The sequence below is a fragment of the Alosa pseudoharengus genome, unplaced genomic scaffold, assembly GCF_046254945.1.
Source record: "Alosa pseudoharengus isolate Yale_2024_CS ecotype anadromous, Long Island Sound unplaced genomic scaffold, YU_APseudo_1.1 YU_APseudo_1.1_scf_1, whole genome shotgun sequence".
Lineage (NCBI taxonomy): Eukaryota > Metazoa > Chordata > Actinopteri > Clupeiformes > Clupeidae > Alosa > Alosa pseudoharengus.
The window spans coordinates 56658576-56672697 of NW_027468564.1; the positions used below are offsets into that span (position 1 = coordinate 56658576).

Sequence of the window (14122 nt, forward strand, 5' to 3'; positions counted from 1 at the left end):
TTATATTGTTTTGTATTGTATTTGTATGTCGCTTTGAACAAAAGCGTCTGTCAAATCCCATAACCATAGCCATAACCATATATAGGCTAAAACAATTCAATGTTATTCAAGTTCCAACTGGAATCTCTAAATGCATCACATGAAGTCTCATTCCTTATGCACGTCGTAGACTACATGCAAACCTTTTCACGTGCTTTTCTTCACAATGCTAGGTCTCAACCAAAAATGTTGAGCCACACGCCGAATGCTCCCACTGTGATGGACATATCGATAGCCACTGGCTTTCCACCCTTTACCAAACTAGCAAATAAAGCATCCCGTTTTTTCAGGTACATGGAAAACATTTTCTCACCAGCAAGTGCAACAATGAATCCGAGCGAATGATCAATTAAATTCTTTGAAGGCGATGTATTAACAAACCAATAGATTGTGGTCCTGATCGGATACAGTCCAATCAAAATCCATAGTTAATCAGTGGGTGTGCCCTCAGAGCGCCAAAGAGGCGGGAATAGAAAAAGCGGTATGTGAGTTCGGTTGAGCTGTCTGGTGGTGGGGGTGTACGTTATCATTGGTGCAGAAGGAGGACGAAATAAGGGAATATTGGCTGAATTTCTCCGCACTTGGAATACAGTTTTGTGCTGCTGGATATCAATTTATTCGCCTTAAAAGTTGCACACGTTTTATTATCAAGTGCATCTGGTAAGTTGAAATGGTCTGGGGCTGTTTTTTGTGGAGTGTCTCAAAGCTAACGGATTATTTGTCATGACTTTTCAATGATGGAGGTACATAACCTAGCAGGCTAACATTAGCAGGCTAACCGGTTGCTTCAGAATAGATGCTCAGAATTGTGTGTGCAAAATTTGAATGAAAGTGTTTACATTGGTGTTAGTTGTTCAATAAGCTATGCTTTAACGGCGCTTTAACGGTAAGCAATAGATATTATTGTTGTATCATGTAGCTAGCCAACGTTAAGATGGTTTGGGCCACCCACTTACTGATGATGAGGCGCGTGCAACTCAGATACCACAGTACCAAGTACCACAGGCACTTATTTAGCCTGCTAGCTGCTGCAGCATCCTTCCTCGAACGTTAGTTGAGAAATGTGTCTGTCTTTTCATTTTGAAAATATGTACTGTACGGTGTTGTGTTATGTACTGTACTGTACGGTGTTGTGTTAAATGGATCCTTAAGAGTAATTGTGTAACGTTAACTAATACCAGACCAGTTTTAGGCGTACACAAGTTAACGTCCGTGCTGACACAAGCCGGCTAATAACGTTATCCAGTCATCTAGTGCTGTTTCGTGTGAACTAAGTGAACATGACGACATTTTTACCATATCACTGAAATACTGTGATATCGCGACTTAATATTTCCATCTGCATAAGGTCCGTGGGACGTGGGCTGTGTGTTACCCCGGCTTGGGCTGGCCATTTGCTTTGGCGCACAGTCCTATGATATCATCCTAGCGGTTTTCAGGGGCTCTGCGCCTGGACGCACACGCACGTCAGTTAGCTGGGTCAGCTGCACTGATCTCTGCATCCATAGTCCTGACCCACTTATATTGTCACCATGAAGCTGGAAAGAGGTTACTTTGTTTTAGCATATTTATGGTCATCTTATAGAGCGATCATTAAGTTATTGAGTGTTAAACATCAAGCGGTATAAAGTTCCAAGGGAAAACTGCTCTTTTGTGGTCATTCATTTGATAACAACGCGTGTACCTTGCCTATCGTTAGTTGCACGTACAGTTACTATAAGCGGTCCTGCGTTACACAGTGTATTTCCATTGCAATATTGCAGTACTGTTGCCTCTCCTCAAGTCTCAGGCAAAAAAACCCTTCACATTTGGTGTCTTCGTTCAGCCTTGTTTACATCGAGAGCATAAATCACGCAAGTAAACAGTCTACAGATGCTGTACGCGGTGCTAACCCATGTGGATAGCGTGATCTTTGCAATATCATCAATATCAGGTTCAGGATTCTATTTGGAACTTGTGGTTTGGGTTTGGAGAATCGCTTTTCAAGGCTAGGGCATTTGGCAGCGGCCACAGAAGCGCAGTGTGCTTAATGAGAGATTGTAAACAAACTGACATTCAAGTCTTCTGGCAACAGAGAGTTTGCCAAATACATAGATGGATTAAAGAAGGACGCCTTTTATTCTGAAGTAAATGAGATTGAGTTGGCCTGAATTTGTAAAAGTGGCGTCCTCAGCATCTTAGTACACCTAATGAGCCCTTCACAGTGTATGCTGACTGCACATGTGGCAAATTAGCTGATATCTTTCCTCTTTGACAGGCGGCCAAGGGATGTGACATTACACCATATGTGGTACCATACGTGCCTGAATCCCTAAAGAGTGGCCAGCGATGTGAAGTACACATTTGTGTAGGGCCTTTGTTTAGCGGAAAAACAGCTGCTCTTTCTTGTGGCCGATGGAAGCCCTTCTATCTGAGCTTGAAATGACAGCCATATTTATTCACTCACATTTCAGTCAGTTGTGAAATGTCTCAAGTCAGCTGTGAGATGTGCTTCATGGCCAAAGCATTTAGTGTTAAAATAGAGCAAGTACTCTGCTGTGGTCAGTGCACTCAACGGGTCATCCTTTTTCTGGGCTTTAATCCACTTGAAACGTGTCCTTTTGAAGTAGCCTACTTTTCAAGTTAGAACATAGATAATTCTTGATTTATAGATGAAGATATTTGTGGGGTCTAACTTTCTTTCCAGTTGATTGTAGGGCTGTGTGACATGACCAAAGTCTCGTATACTGATATGGGTTCATTCATATGCCGAAAACAGAACACACAATATAGAGAATGATCTGTAAATTCAATGAAAGCATTGTTAGTGTAACCACATGGAAAAGCATTTTTCCTATTACATTTTGAATCATATACCCTTGACAAACAATATGTAAAATGCATTTTAAATGCAGCCCTATTCCAACAACCTGCCAATATCAACTAACGTTTACAATTGACAAGTGGCAGGGGATCAATCTGAGCCTGGTCCTGTTCATATGCAAAAACAATATACTGCAGACGATAGAATGTGGCACAGCCCAAGTAGATGGGAATTGGTGTGTCAATGTGGCACAGTCCAAGTAGATGGGAATTGGTGTGTTAAAGATCATGCCTGGAAATCTGTTTTTCAGATTTCAGTTTTTCTCTGTTTTTGTAATTGCTTTAAATGTTCATCAGTGTAAATCACTTGAAAAAGAAAAGTGTGGAAGGGGTGTCGGCATTCTCATGCTTTACTGAAATGAAAAGGTAATTGAAGTCATAAGTGTGAAGTGGTTTAGGATGTGTTATAATTCAGAATACTGAACTCAGGTATGTCAGAGTAAATCCTCCCCTGATCTTCAGAAACTTGACCACTAAAGACCATGACCATGTGCCTGTTGTCTCCTGGCTGACTGAACCCGCATGACTGTTATCCCTCTCGGGCTCAGGTGTCTAATCTCTCTCTCCCTCATCCTCTGCTCAGGTGGCCTGATCTGTCCTGACGAGCAGAGATGACTCAGCGGAGCGGGCAGGAGGACCCGGAGCGGTACCTGTTTGTGGACCGGGCGGTGGTCTACAACCCTGCCCAACAGGCCGACTGGACGGCCAAGAAGCTGGTTTGGGTGCCGTCGGAGCGGCATGGCTTCGAGGCGGCCAGCATACGCGAGGAGCGGGGCGACGAGGTGGTGGTGGAACTGGCCGAGAATGGCAAGAAAGCGATGGTCAACAAGGACGACATCCAGAAGATGAACCCGCCCAAGTTCAGCAAGGTGGAGGACATGGCGGAGCTCACCTGTCTCAATGAGGCCTCTGTGCTGCACAACCTGAAGGACCGATACTACTCCGGCCTCATCTACGTGAGTGTCCAGCCAAACCATCTCAGATTTATTAGAACAAAGTTAAAAGATGGTTTCAGATCAGGTTTTTCAATCCTCTAAAGCTTTTATATGTCTAATGTGTATCAAAAGAGTATACGGCAAGTTTTCACACAGATCTCCGTTTCTCGAGGTCACCGAGTACTGTCTGTACGAAAAAAATGAAAACAATCGTTTTTTACCTAGCTCGATTTGCTACAGCCATCAGCTAATGCAGCCAGGCAGCTACAGCGCTACACTCTGGGGGCATGTACATGGGGGCTCACAGCAATTATGTGAAAACTCGCCGCATTTCTCCTTTAAGTTGTTATAACTGGTCATATCCTCCTTGTTCTGTGAGTGTTTGACAGGACTTGAACTCTGTAGACACTAAAAGTAATATGATGTCACAATTTCAATTGCAAGACAGCATTAATGCATCTCACACATCAAACCCTTGCACTGAAGAATTAGTGGGTGTGGTTTCATCATCATAGTGAATAAAAGACCAGTAGCGACCTCTGCCAGACTCTCATCTTGACAAACATGGCTGGTGTTTGATGTCTTGGTGTTTGATTTGACTGTAACGGAGATGGTTTCAGGGAGATCTGTAGATGATTAAGTGCTGTCACAGATCATCTGCCTCTGAGATGTCCTTAAAACCCCTTATCCTGTGATATTAGTGACATGGAGACAGCACTAATAATGTGCCCGTCCCTCGTGGTCTTGACCTACTTTGTGGCATTCATTCCAAGAATAGAGGGATAGTTTGGTGGTCGCTTGAGACGAGAAAGAGAAAGAGAAGGAGAGAGGGATAGAGAGAGAGAGAAAGAGGGAGAGAGAGCAGAGGACAGTGCAGCTGGTTGGGCTCCACAGCTCAAGTCAGTTCTTTCGTTTCCCTCAGTGGCCAAGAGGGCCTTAGATGAGGTCATGCTGGAATTTCAATGGGGGCCACTCTTTCACTTGGCTCTTTGGACGAAGCCTGAACGCCCAAGTGCCAAAGAGATAATGATAAATTGTCCTATTTGGGTTTCGGTGAGTTTCAAGGACTGTTTAGCGGCGTTTAAGACTCTGATGAGAAATCAAATGCATAATGTGAACGTGCTCTTTGTGTGTCCTCGGGGGGTGGTTGTGCGTTTCCTCCACAGAATTCCTCCTCAGCCCCCTGGCCTCCTGTCAACAAGGGCTGCTAACACGCTCGGCTGCATTTAAGGTGGGATGTTCCACCGGCTGAGGCCATCGTCATGGTCACCAGCTCCCTGCAAGGAGGAGACCTGGCCAGACGCTGCTCAGCCGCACTCCTCTCCTGCGGGCTGTTTTTGTGGGAAAGCTCCAGGCTGTGCCGGGGGCCTGCTTGCCACCGCTAGCGAGGCTGAGGCTCCAGGTGGCGGCTCTGGGCCGCCTGCCCTCCTCCTGATGGAGGTAATCAGCCGCAGAGGCCGTGCTGAGTCACACACCAGCCCTGACGCCAGAATGGGGCCTTTGTGCGCGCGCTGATGGGCCACAGCTGTCCCGGAATATCTGGCATACTTCAATGCGGAGCTCCAAACGCTGCCCCTTGATTAAAAAATAACTTCATGCCAAGTTAACGTGCGCCACGGCCCCTAATCTGGGCCCCCATCTGCAGCTCTCTGTGCAGACCTGGGCTCAACTGGCACATGAAATGTGCACTATGTCAAGCATCCTCGTGCTGAAAGGTGCTTTGCAGAAGGTTGCAGAGACAGATAAGGGATGACAGGCTTCACTGATCTCTCTGGTCCAGTGATGTCCTAGGCTAGCCTTACCTCTGAATGGTCAACCGTCACTCACTCACTCACTCACTCAATCACTCAATCACTCACAATGCTTCTTTCATTCTATGTAATTTGTAGAAGGTTTAAATACATTTTTATTTTGGATTTCTGATGCTAGTTTGATATAGAAGCATTCAGTTAAGTTATATTAAAATGTATCAGGCCTATAGCACCAGCTCTGAATCATTGTAGAGGCTATTAGTCTGTTCTGTCTATTAAACATATGGTTACATTGTTACTGTCGTGACTATCTTCTGATTATTGTCTCGTGTAGAGAAATGTGATCCTCAGAAGCACTGATAGAGGCACACGATGAGCCCGACCACTTCCCAGATCGATGGCACTCTCCTCTGCCTCTCGCTGATTTAGTGAGACCTCCAGTCTTGCTTTTAGTCCTGCTGGCGTCGAGAGCCGTTTGCGAGTGATGGGACGTGTCAGTCCACACGCACGCCGCCCTCCCACTCGTGTCCTGCAGCCGAGCTGAGAGTGGGCCGAGAGGTTGACCCGCCGCCACGCCGATGAGTCAGCGCTGAGCGCCGAGCGGAAGAGCCTTCCGCGAAACGCTCAGTTTTCCACCTCTGTGCTTACGGATGGGACTGTGGGCCGCAGTCGTGCCCGACAGGACGTGGGTCTCCCAGGCTCTCTGTAGAACAAACGCCACCCCATAGCATGGCAACCTTCACAGTGGACATCGTGCCCTTGGTGATAAATTGATGGATTTAGGATATGAGATTTTACAAAATGCCGTGTACCCAAACGTTACATGTCCTTGGAGTTCATTGTTGCTCATACATACATATCAGTGGCTTTTTCTGAGCTCCACACACACACATATCACACACACACACACACACACACAGTTAAACAGTATGTGGGAAGAGCTGTGAACTCTGGATCTGATCTCACAGCCTCCCACTCCTCAGCCCAGAATGAGCATGTGAGTGACAATGTAGAGTTTACTGACCACCTCTTTGAAGTCTGATGAAGCTCTTTCTCTTCAACCCTTTATGCATGTGACATGCATATTTGATCCCTTTTCAACTTTGCTTCACACACAGATACGAAGTCCACTGCACAACAAGTCCACTGCACACACACCCAGACCAGAGGGTCAGTTGATTTTTTTCTCCCTTTCTTCCTCTCGGAAATATCCCCTTTTTGTTTTGGCTGCTCAGAAAAAAGAGGGCCGATGTGGTTGCTAAGCTGGACTTGGCTGTGGGAAGTGTTTGGACATGGGCACTGGGCACCAGATCAACTGTGCTAGAGGCCCTCTGGCCCCTCCGCACTGTTCCGGTCCCCCCTGGCAGAGGTGCCCAGTCACAGCAGCGCTCCGGTGGGCCCAGGGCCAGCCACGTCGGGCGGGGGGGGTGGCTGGGCTGCGCTGCGCTGGTCTGAGCACTCTCTTACCCCTGGGCACTCTCTTACCCCTGGGCACACTCTTATCCCTGCTTCAGCCTGTTGGGGGGGGGGGGGCTTCTCCGGGACATGTCAGCTGAGTCATCCCCGCACCCCAGCAGGCTGCTGATCCGTCTGCCTGGCACCGCGCCCGTTTTGGGGCAGGGACACGGATATGCCGCCCACACCCCTACGGGCAGAACAGCAGGGGTTCCCCTCGCAGCATCTGCAGCCCACACTGCCCTGGCCGTCCCCTGCTCCCCTCCCTAGATGGGCAGACGGACATCTTTCTCATTTCATGCAGCCCGCTGCCTGCTCATGCATTTTTTATCACACATCTCACTTGGTGTTTAACATCAGGCCCCACAGAACGTGCAGAACCCGCCGCACACAGGCTGTGACCTTGACCTTTTTAGAGGGGGATTGAGATGAACTAAAACCTAATTTAGCCACTGAGCAGTAATATCTCTGACATTAAAGGTGTTTTGTAATCGCATGGGTAGATGTGTGCTGGCATCGTTCACCTTTAGAGGTGTGATTAGGCTGCTGCCTGACGTCTGATGTAGAAACTCAGTAGGTGCCCAAGGGCACTACCAGCTCAGTGCTGCTGGCCCAGGACCAGCTCCAGACACATTCCACTGAGCTGCACAGCTGAGTAGCTGTGTGTGTGTGTGTGTGTGTGTGTGTGTGTGTGTGTGTGTGTGTGTGTGTGTGTGTGTGATTGTTGTATTTACACTACTGATTCATGTAAACCATTGATTGGATGATCCGTATGAATCTCACATGGAAGGAGGCTACGTATCATTCATTCCCCTTAAAATGTAGTATCGTATCATACGCCTCACTGCACACAGTGATTTTGTGAATCCTCACAAAAATAACCCTCGTCTGATGATCTGGATTTAGGCGAAGCTGCACTTTCGTTCATACGCTCACCCGTAATTAACGTTCCAGATCGGATGTGCGCGCTGGTTTTAGGTGGAGTGCCGTCGTGCAGTCAGACGTGTTTGTTTTGGTCCCCGCGGGGGGTCGGCGATTGAGAGAGCCGTCCCTGTACGGCGAGACAGAACCCGTGATGGGCGCTGTGGGATCTCTGCAGGACCCCGCGGCTGCCCCCAGCATGCCTGCACCACACACCCATTGTTCCAGCTTGACAACTAGGTTAGCCGGCTGTGGGTCCTCTGCACCCCTGCCCAGCACAGACAACATAATTACTGGAATGTAGTCACATAGCCAGGCAAGGCGAGAGGGGGTTGGACATGGGCTGTCGACCCCCGTTCCCTTACACACACACACACACACGCACGCACGCACACGCACACACACACCTCCCCCCACCCTTCTGCTGCAGCTAGTGGAGAGCCCACCCGGCAGACAGACGGGGATTAGCCCTCTCTCCCGACCTGCCCTCTGCCGTGTCTGCCATGTGTCCCGCCAATGCTGGTCACAAACACGCGGGACGGACGCCCAGTGCAAACGGTCGGTCACTCTTAGGGGATTGACATCCTGTGAAAATGATCAGAAGATCACTGAACCTGGCCAGGCACTGTGCCCAGTCAATGCCCATATTTATTCAAATGAGAGAGAGGAAGTTTCTTCAGTTGTCTGTGTCCTATGAAAAGTCATCATCGGCACAGCTTAGCCAAATCCAGTCAAACTGGGACATAAGCTGATATTACCGTCAGATCTGCTGTCATGGTATTTAGATTTTTTTTCTTCAGCTGGCTGGCTGGAGCATTGAGACAGGAGGTTATCCTGACTGTGTGTGTGTGTGTTTGTGTGTGTGTGCATGCACAACTGCCTCTCAGCTGGGCATGCATGTAAACCTACATGGGTGGATCTGGAGGAAGCACTGATCAAGACAGTCTGATGCCCATCCACTTGCAATTAGTGCAAATAGCCTACTGTTTTCAAATCAGAATAATAAATATATATAATAAATGTACAAATAAGGTGTCCTTTGAAGGGGACGTGGAAGACTAATTTTAGGTTGTTGAATTTAAACTCTCTTAAATAACTGACTTGGCCTTGATGGTGCTCAGTCTCTTTGTCTTCTCTGGTCCGTGCTCTCTGAAGGAGAGGAAGATAAAGAATGATTTATCAGCAGGTTTCTTCTCCCTCTCCAATCTCTGTAAAAGGATTGATTCACTGGTGATTTATGACCAGCCTGCTCGAAGTAGTATCTGATCTGCATCATGCAGAGTGGCCCTCAATGAATTCAACCCTCTCTGACTAGCCTAACAAAGACTGTATAGATTACCTGTTCAAGTCAGCTCAATGGCTCTTGTGCATAATGTTCTGTGTGTTACACTCTCTGCTTCAGATACTGAAGTGATATTATATCTCGACTGGTAATTAATGCTTTTTGTGTGTACTGAAGTGAGTGATATTATATCTCGGCTGGTAATTAATGCTTTTTGTGTGTTTCTGTCTTCTTCAACAGACATATTCAGGGCTTTTCTGTGTAGTCATAAACCCCTACAAAAACCTTCCCATATACTCAGAGAACATCATCGAGATGTACCGAGGGAAGAAGAGGCATGAAATGCCCCCACACATTTATGCCATCTCAGAGTCCGCCTACAGATGCATGCTACAAGGTAAGCTTCCCTGAAGAGAAAAAGACAATTTTTACACTTTTCATTGTACAAAATCGTACATGTGTTGAGTGATCTGGGCCCCAAAAGAGATTGACCAATGGGAAGGAAGGGCAAGGGGCAAGGAAAAAGAGGGGTGTGAGAACAATACACATGAAGCAGAGAGTTGATTTGTTGAAGGAGTGGCACCAGGCAGGTAAGGCAGATAATATATTGTATAGTGTGTGGACATTGTGAAAGTCCATTTTGTGCTCATATAGGCCTGTCACGATAACAAATTTTGCTGGACGATAAATTGTCTCAGAAATTATTGCGATAATCGATAATATTGTCGTTCTGAGAATTTTCCTCGGGAAGAGGAAAACGGCCCACTTGTTGTGTTTTTTTTTCCCCAACTGGGAAAACTGCAGCGGATGATTGTGTTTTAGATGCATATGCATGTTTGTTGTGTTTTAATTGCGACTGTTTTCCAACAAATGCGACACACCGACTTCACCACGGGCATTCGGTTTAAATCCGAAATGCTCCCACACTGCAGCTGTTGCGTTTGGCTTAGAAACCAATTCCATCTTTTTTGTCATTATTAGGCGTAGCCTACTCGAACTTGCAACTAGCTTTCTCTCTGCCTAGTGCATACCGGTATACTTCTCACGCGGCTTTTTAGCTGCACTCTGTGGTAGGCTACGCCAGTAGTCCCGCCTCCCCACACACCATGCGACAAGTGACTGACATGAGGGTTCACTCATCGTTACTGTAAGGACCCGAGAGAGAGAGAGGGAGAGAGAGAGACGAGGAAAACAAACAAGCATGCAAATGGCATTTATCGCGGCCACAAAAATGATCGAGCTAATTTTAATTATCATGCGATTAATTGATTTATTGAATATCGCGACAGGCCTATGCTCATACCCCCTTTGTTTTAGAAATAAGTCTAATAATGTGGCTAATTTGGTGATTGCAATGTATACATGTTTGAGACAGTTTGAAGTCAAGAGGCCAGAGGAACAAAGCTCACCTGACACTGTCTTTAAGAAGAGAGCGTTTGGCATTGGATCGGTACTAGGCCAGACTAGAAAATACTCTTGCATGAGTAAGGGATAATGTATAGAACGCCGGTCATTACTGGGGAAATATGTCCCGATAGGGCGAACCGGACTTGTTCCGCCCTGAAAGGACTTATTTTCACAGTAATGACCGGCGTTCTATACATTATCCCGCTTATTATACGGCTACTTGCCAAAACGAAATAATAAACTCCCCACGATATGACTTTAGCCTACATAACCTAGCCTACCTGTTACCGTTCATCGTGGCATTTGCTGAGAAACAAATAGTTCGCAACACACGCTGCTGAACTTGAATCAAACATTCTTTACAACACAGCTGATCAACCGTCTGCTTTCACGTTTGAATGAAGTTCCAGTCCTTGCGTAGTGGTGATATGAAAGACATTAATCAGAAGCACAAAACCTGTTGCCATTGACAGCGGTGAATAAATGCTTTGCCGGTGATTTATGTAGATTTAACATAGGCCCGAACGTTGGGAAGGCCCATTCATGTGAATGGAACGTTCTGCAGCACTCTGAAGAGCCGTGTAATAAAGTTATTTAATCAAGTGGCATAATCAGCACGGAACAAATTACCCACAGTTCTCCGTTTGCTTATGTGAAACTCTCTTTATTTCTTCCATTATGAAACCATCGACCACCACTGTGTGCTTGTATATTTTTAATTAGGCTGCCGCACTGAGACATGCCATGTCTCACTCTTACCTATAAAAGTGAGTTTGTAGTCCTAAAGTGATTGAAAGGGATCGGCATTCACTTTCAACAACAAGACCTCAGTAATTACCCAGGGGTTACTCATGGAAACCATGGCTCAAACCAAAGCTTTATTTTATATCACAGACAATCAAAACCATAATGACCTATTTCTGACTTATTTTACTAATTTAATTTAGATGTTTTGGCTGGATTTTTAAAAGTGATTTAGTATCCGATGACACAAAAGGCGTAGAGGAGCAACCCATTTATTTCTCAAGGACCTGCTTCAATTTTGCTGTTTATTTTTCCACCTCAAGAGATTTATGTATTTCTCAAGTGCTGTCTGGTATGCAGGGATACGCGTGGAAACTGCCAGTGAGCAGGACATTTTTTCCACGTTGCATTACGAAGGGCTTTCAAATTCAAAGATGGAGTGCTCACTTGAGTTATGCTCAGCTTGGCCAGAGAGAGGGGAGAGTGTCCATCTGAAGATCAAGGACAGAGATGCAAATTCTATCTCTCCAGAGGAACCAGATAAGGGTGTACGAGGGATTTGGTTTTGGCACCTTTGACCTTGTGTGTCCTATCTCTGTGCCAGTTCAGTGCACATGCATTTTCTCAGCCCTGGACTCATTTGGGGCAAGAAAGATATGGGGAGGAGGACGAGGTGTGATGGAGTGTGTGTATTGCCTTTCCTCTAGATGCTGTGGTGTGATTGTTCCATTTCCATATTTCCATGGTTTGTTGTGCTTGTGTCATATTTTTAAAAAGCATTATATAGAACTTCAGCCTGACTAGTGGACATGTGCTTCATTTGCAGGTGTGTTTTACATAATTATTTTTTTCAACTTTGGATTTACTTGAAGATGAAGATGTAGCCTTAAATGCTGTAAAATGCTTGGGGTGAAATGGTGCCTGGAAAATCATTAGGTCATTTAAAATACATTTGTAGAGAATAAGTGTTTAACATATTGCTCTTGTCAACATGGAAAGCTCAGACAGTCTGCATTACTGCAGGCTATCCCACACATACCCCCCCCCCCTTCATCGTGAACAAATAGAGCTTTTTCTGGCTGCTTCATGTGTGTGTTTTCTTCTCACTGGTTCTCTTCCCTCTTCTCTTTCGTCTCCATCTTCACTTGGGGTGGGGGGCTGACAAGGGGTGGTCGGGCCAAGACAACAACACTACCTCTACTGAGATGCCCTTGGAGAAAGTGGCCTCAGGATGTCCCACCACTATTGAATGCCCTCTATCATCATAGAGATCTATTGATCGCTTGTGGAGTCTGAGACATGCTGGACATGAAAATATATGTGAAATGTATTCTTTGTGAAGCTGCTGGATCCTCCCATCCTCTCTTAGTGGTTCCACACAGGCCAGAGGCAGGCCAATGGTGACCTGCATTGTGGAGCACAAAGGGGCTTTTGTTTGGCGTTAAGGGGGGCTGTGGTGCTCTAGGGCGCCTTGCAAGACCCGAGTAGGACAGAGAGCCTGGTGATGGCCTCAGGGTAAACACCCTCATCACCAGTGCCGTCCAACGCCCAGTTTGTCTTGGTAAGGTGGAAGGCTGTCACGAAAAATAGCACTATCCCCTTCTGCAGCCACATCCTCTTGGAGATGTGTATTATTTTGAGGCACACACACACAGTAGTGATGACAATCACTCTTTTTGTCCGAAGGCCACCTCATGGTCCCCCCTTCCCCCTCAGCACCCTTTTACACCAACAGGCCTTAAACTTCAGCCCTAAAATCACTCAGCAGGCTGTTGCCAAGGATAAAGATAGGGGATTGATTCAAGGATGCAGAATAGTTAGATGGTTAATTTTCAAGCCTAAATCCATAGCTCTTGTGTGTCCCAGCCATTACATATAAATGTGTAGCACGGACCCCTGCTGTATAGCTGCACATCTGATGTACTCCAATAAATATCAAGTGGTAGGTTAAGAAATTAGTTCCACAATCAGTCAGTTGTAGCTCGAAATTCTGCCATTTGAATTTCCCCTAGGGATCAATAAAGTATATCTATCTATCTATCTATCTATCTATCTATCTACTTGCCACAGCTTGTGATGCAAGCACAAACTATGGCTTTTTGATTGCAGCATCAGTAAAGCATGGTGAAGTTTCTCATACTGTATTACGGTGCCATGAATTTTGTGGTGTTTTTGGAGAGAGGACATACATGTCTCACATGGAGAGTTCATTATCCCCACAGCTGTATCAGAGTAAATGCGCCAAATCGTCCAGTGAACCGCTGAAGGGCGCCTGGTCTTTCAGAGGAGAACGATAATTTTAGCTTGGCCGGGATGCCACCCTGGGTCCAGATGGGCCGCTAAATGAGGTGTAACTTTTACAAAGAGAGGCTGTGCATTTCACCCCCTTCCACAGCATGACCTCCGCCACCTGAAAACCAGACGCACACATCTGTCATTGATTACACTGCCAGATATTTTTCCGTAATATGTCCCTCTTGGCTGTTGACACCATGCATGAAAAGGCTGATTTTCACATTTGTGGAACTTGCACTCTTCAAATGCCCCCCCCCCATCTTTTTAAATGTTATGCCATTATAATAGTTCAAGACTGATCAGTAATCATCATAGTGTAATTATGCGTAGAAGGCCCAGTGGTTAGTGCCAAGTTAAAGTTCCCAGCCTAGTTGTGTATCTCCTGACCCTCACAGATTTTGGAATGATGGATATTGATTTTGGAACGCCTT

General features: G+C 46.2%; 1 protein-coding gene across 1 annotated transcript in view; it reads left to right on the forward strand.

Annotated features, from left to right (window-relative positions):
- The first annotated feature begins 561 nt into the window (after positions 1 to 561).
- The window catches only part of myh10 (myosin, heavy chain 10, non-muscle), a 56509-nt gene continuing 42948 nt past the window's right edge, over positions 562 to 14122 (forward strand). Inside the window, exons 1-3 of the mRNA XM_076294369.1 lie at positions 562 to 699; positions 3485 to 3857; positions 9486 to 9642. Of these exons, the coding sequence (XP_076150484.1) occupies positions 3513 to 3857; positions 9486 to 9642 (502 nt within the window). The 5' untranslated portion in view covers positions 562 to 699; positions 3485 to 3512. The remainder of the gene's footprint in view (positions 700 to 3484; positions 3858 to 9485; positions 9643 to 14122) is intronic.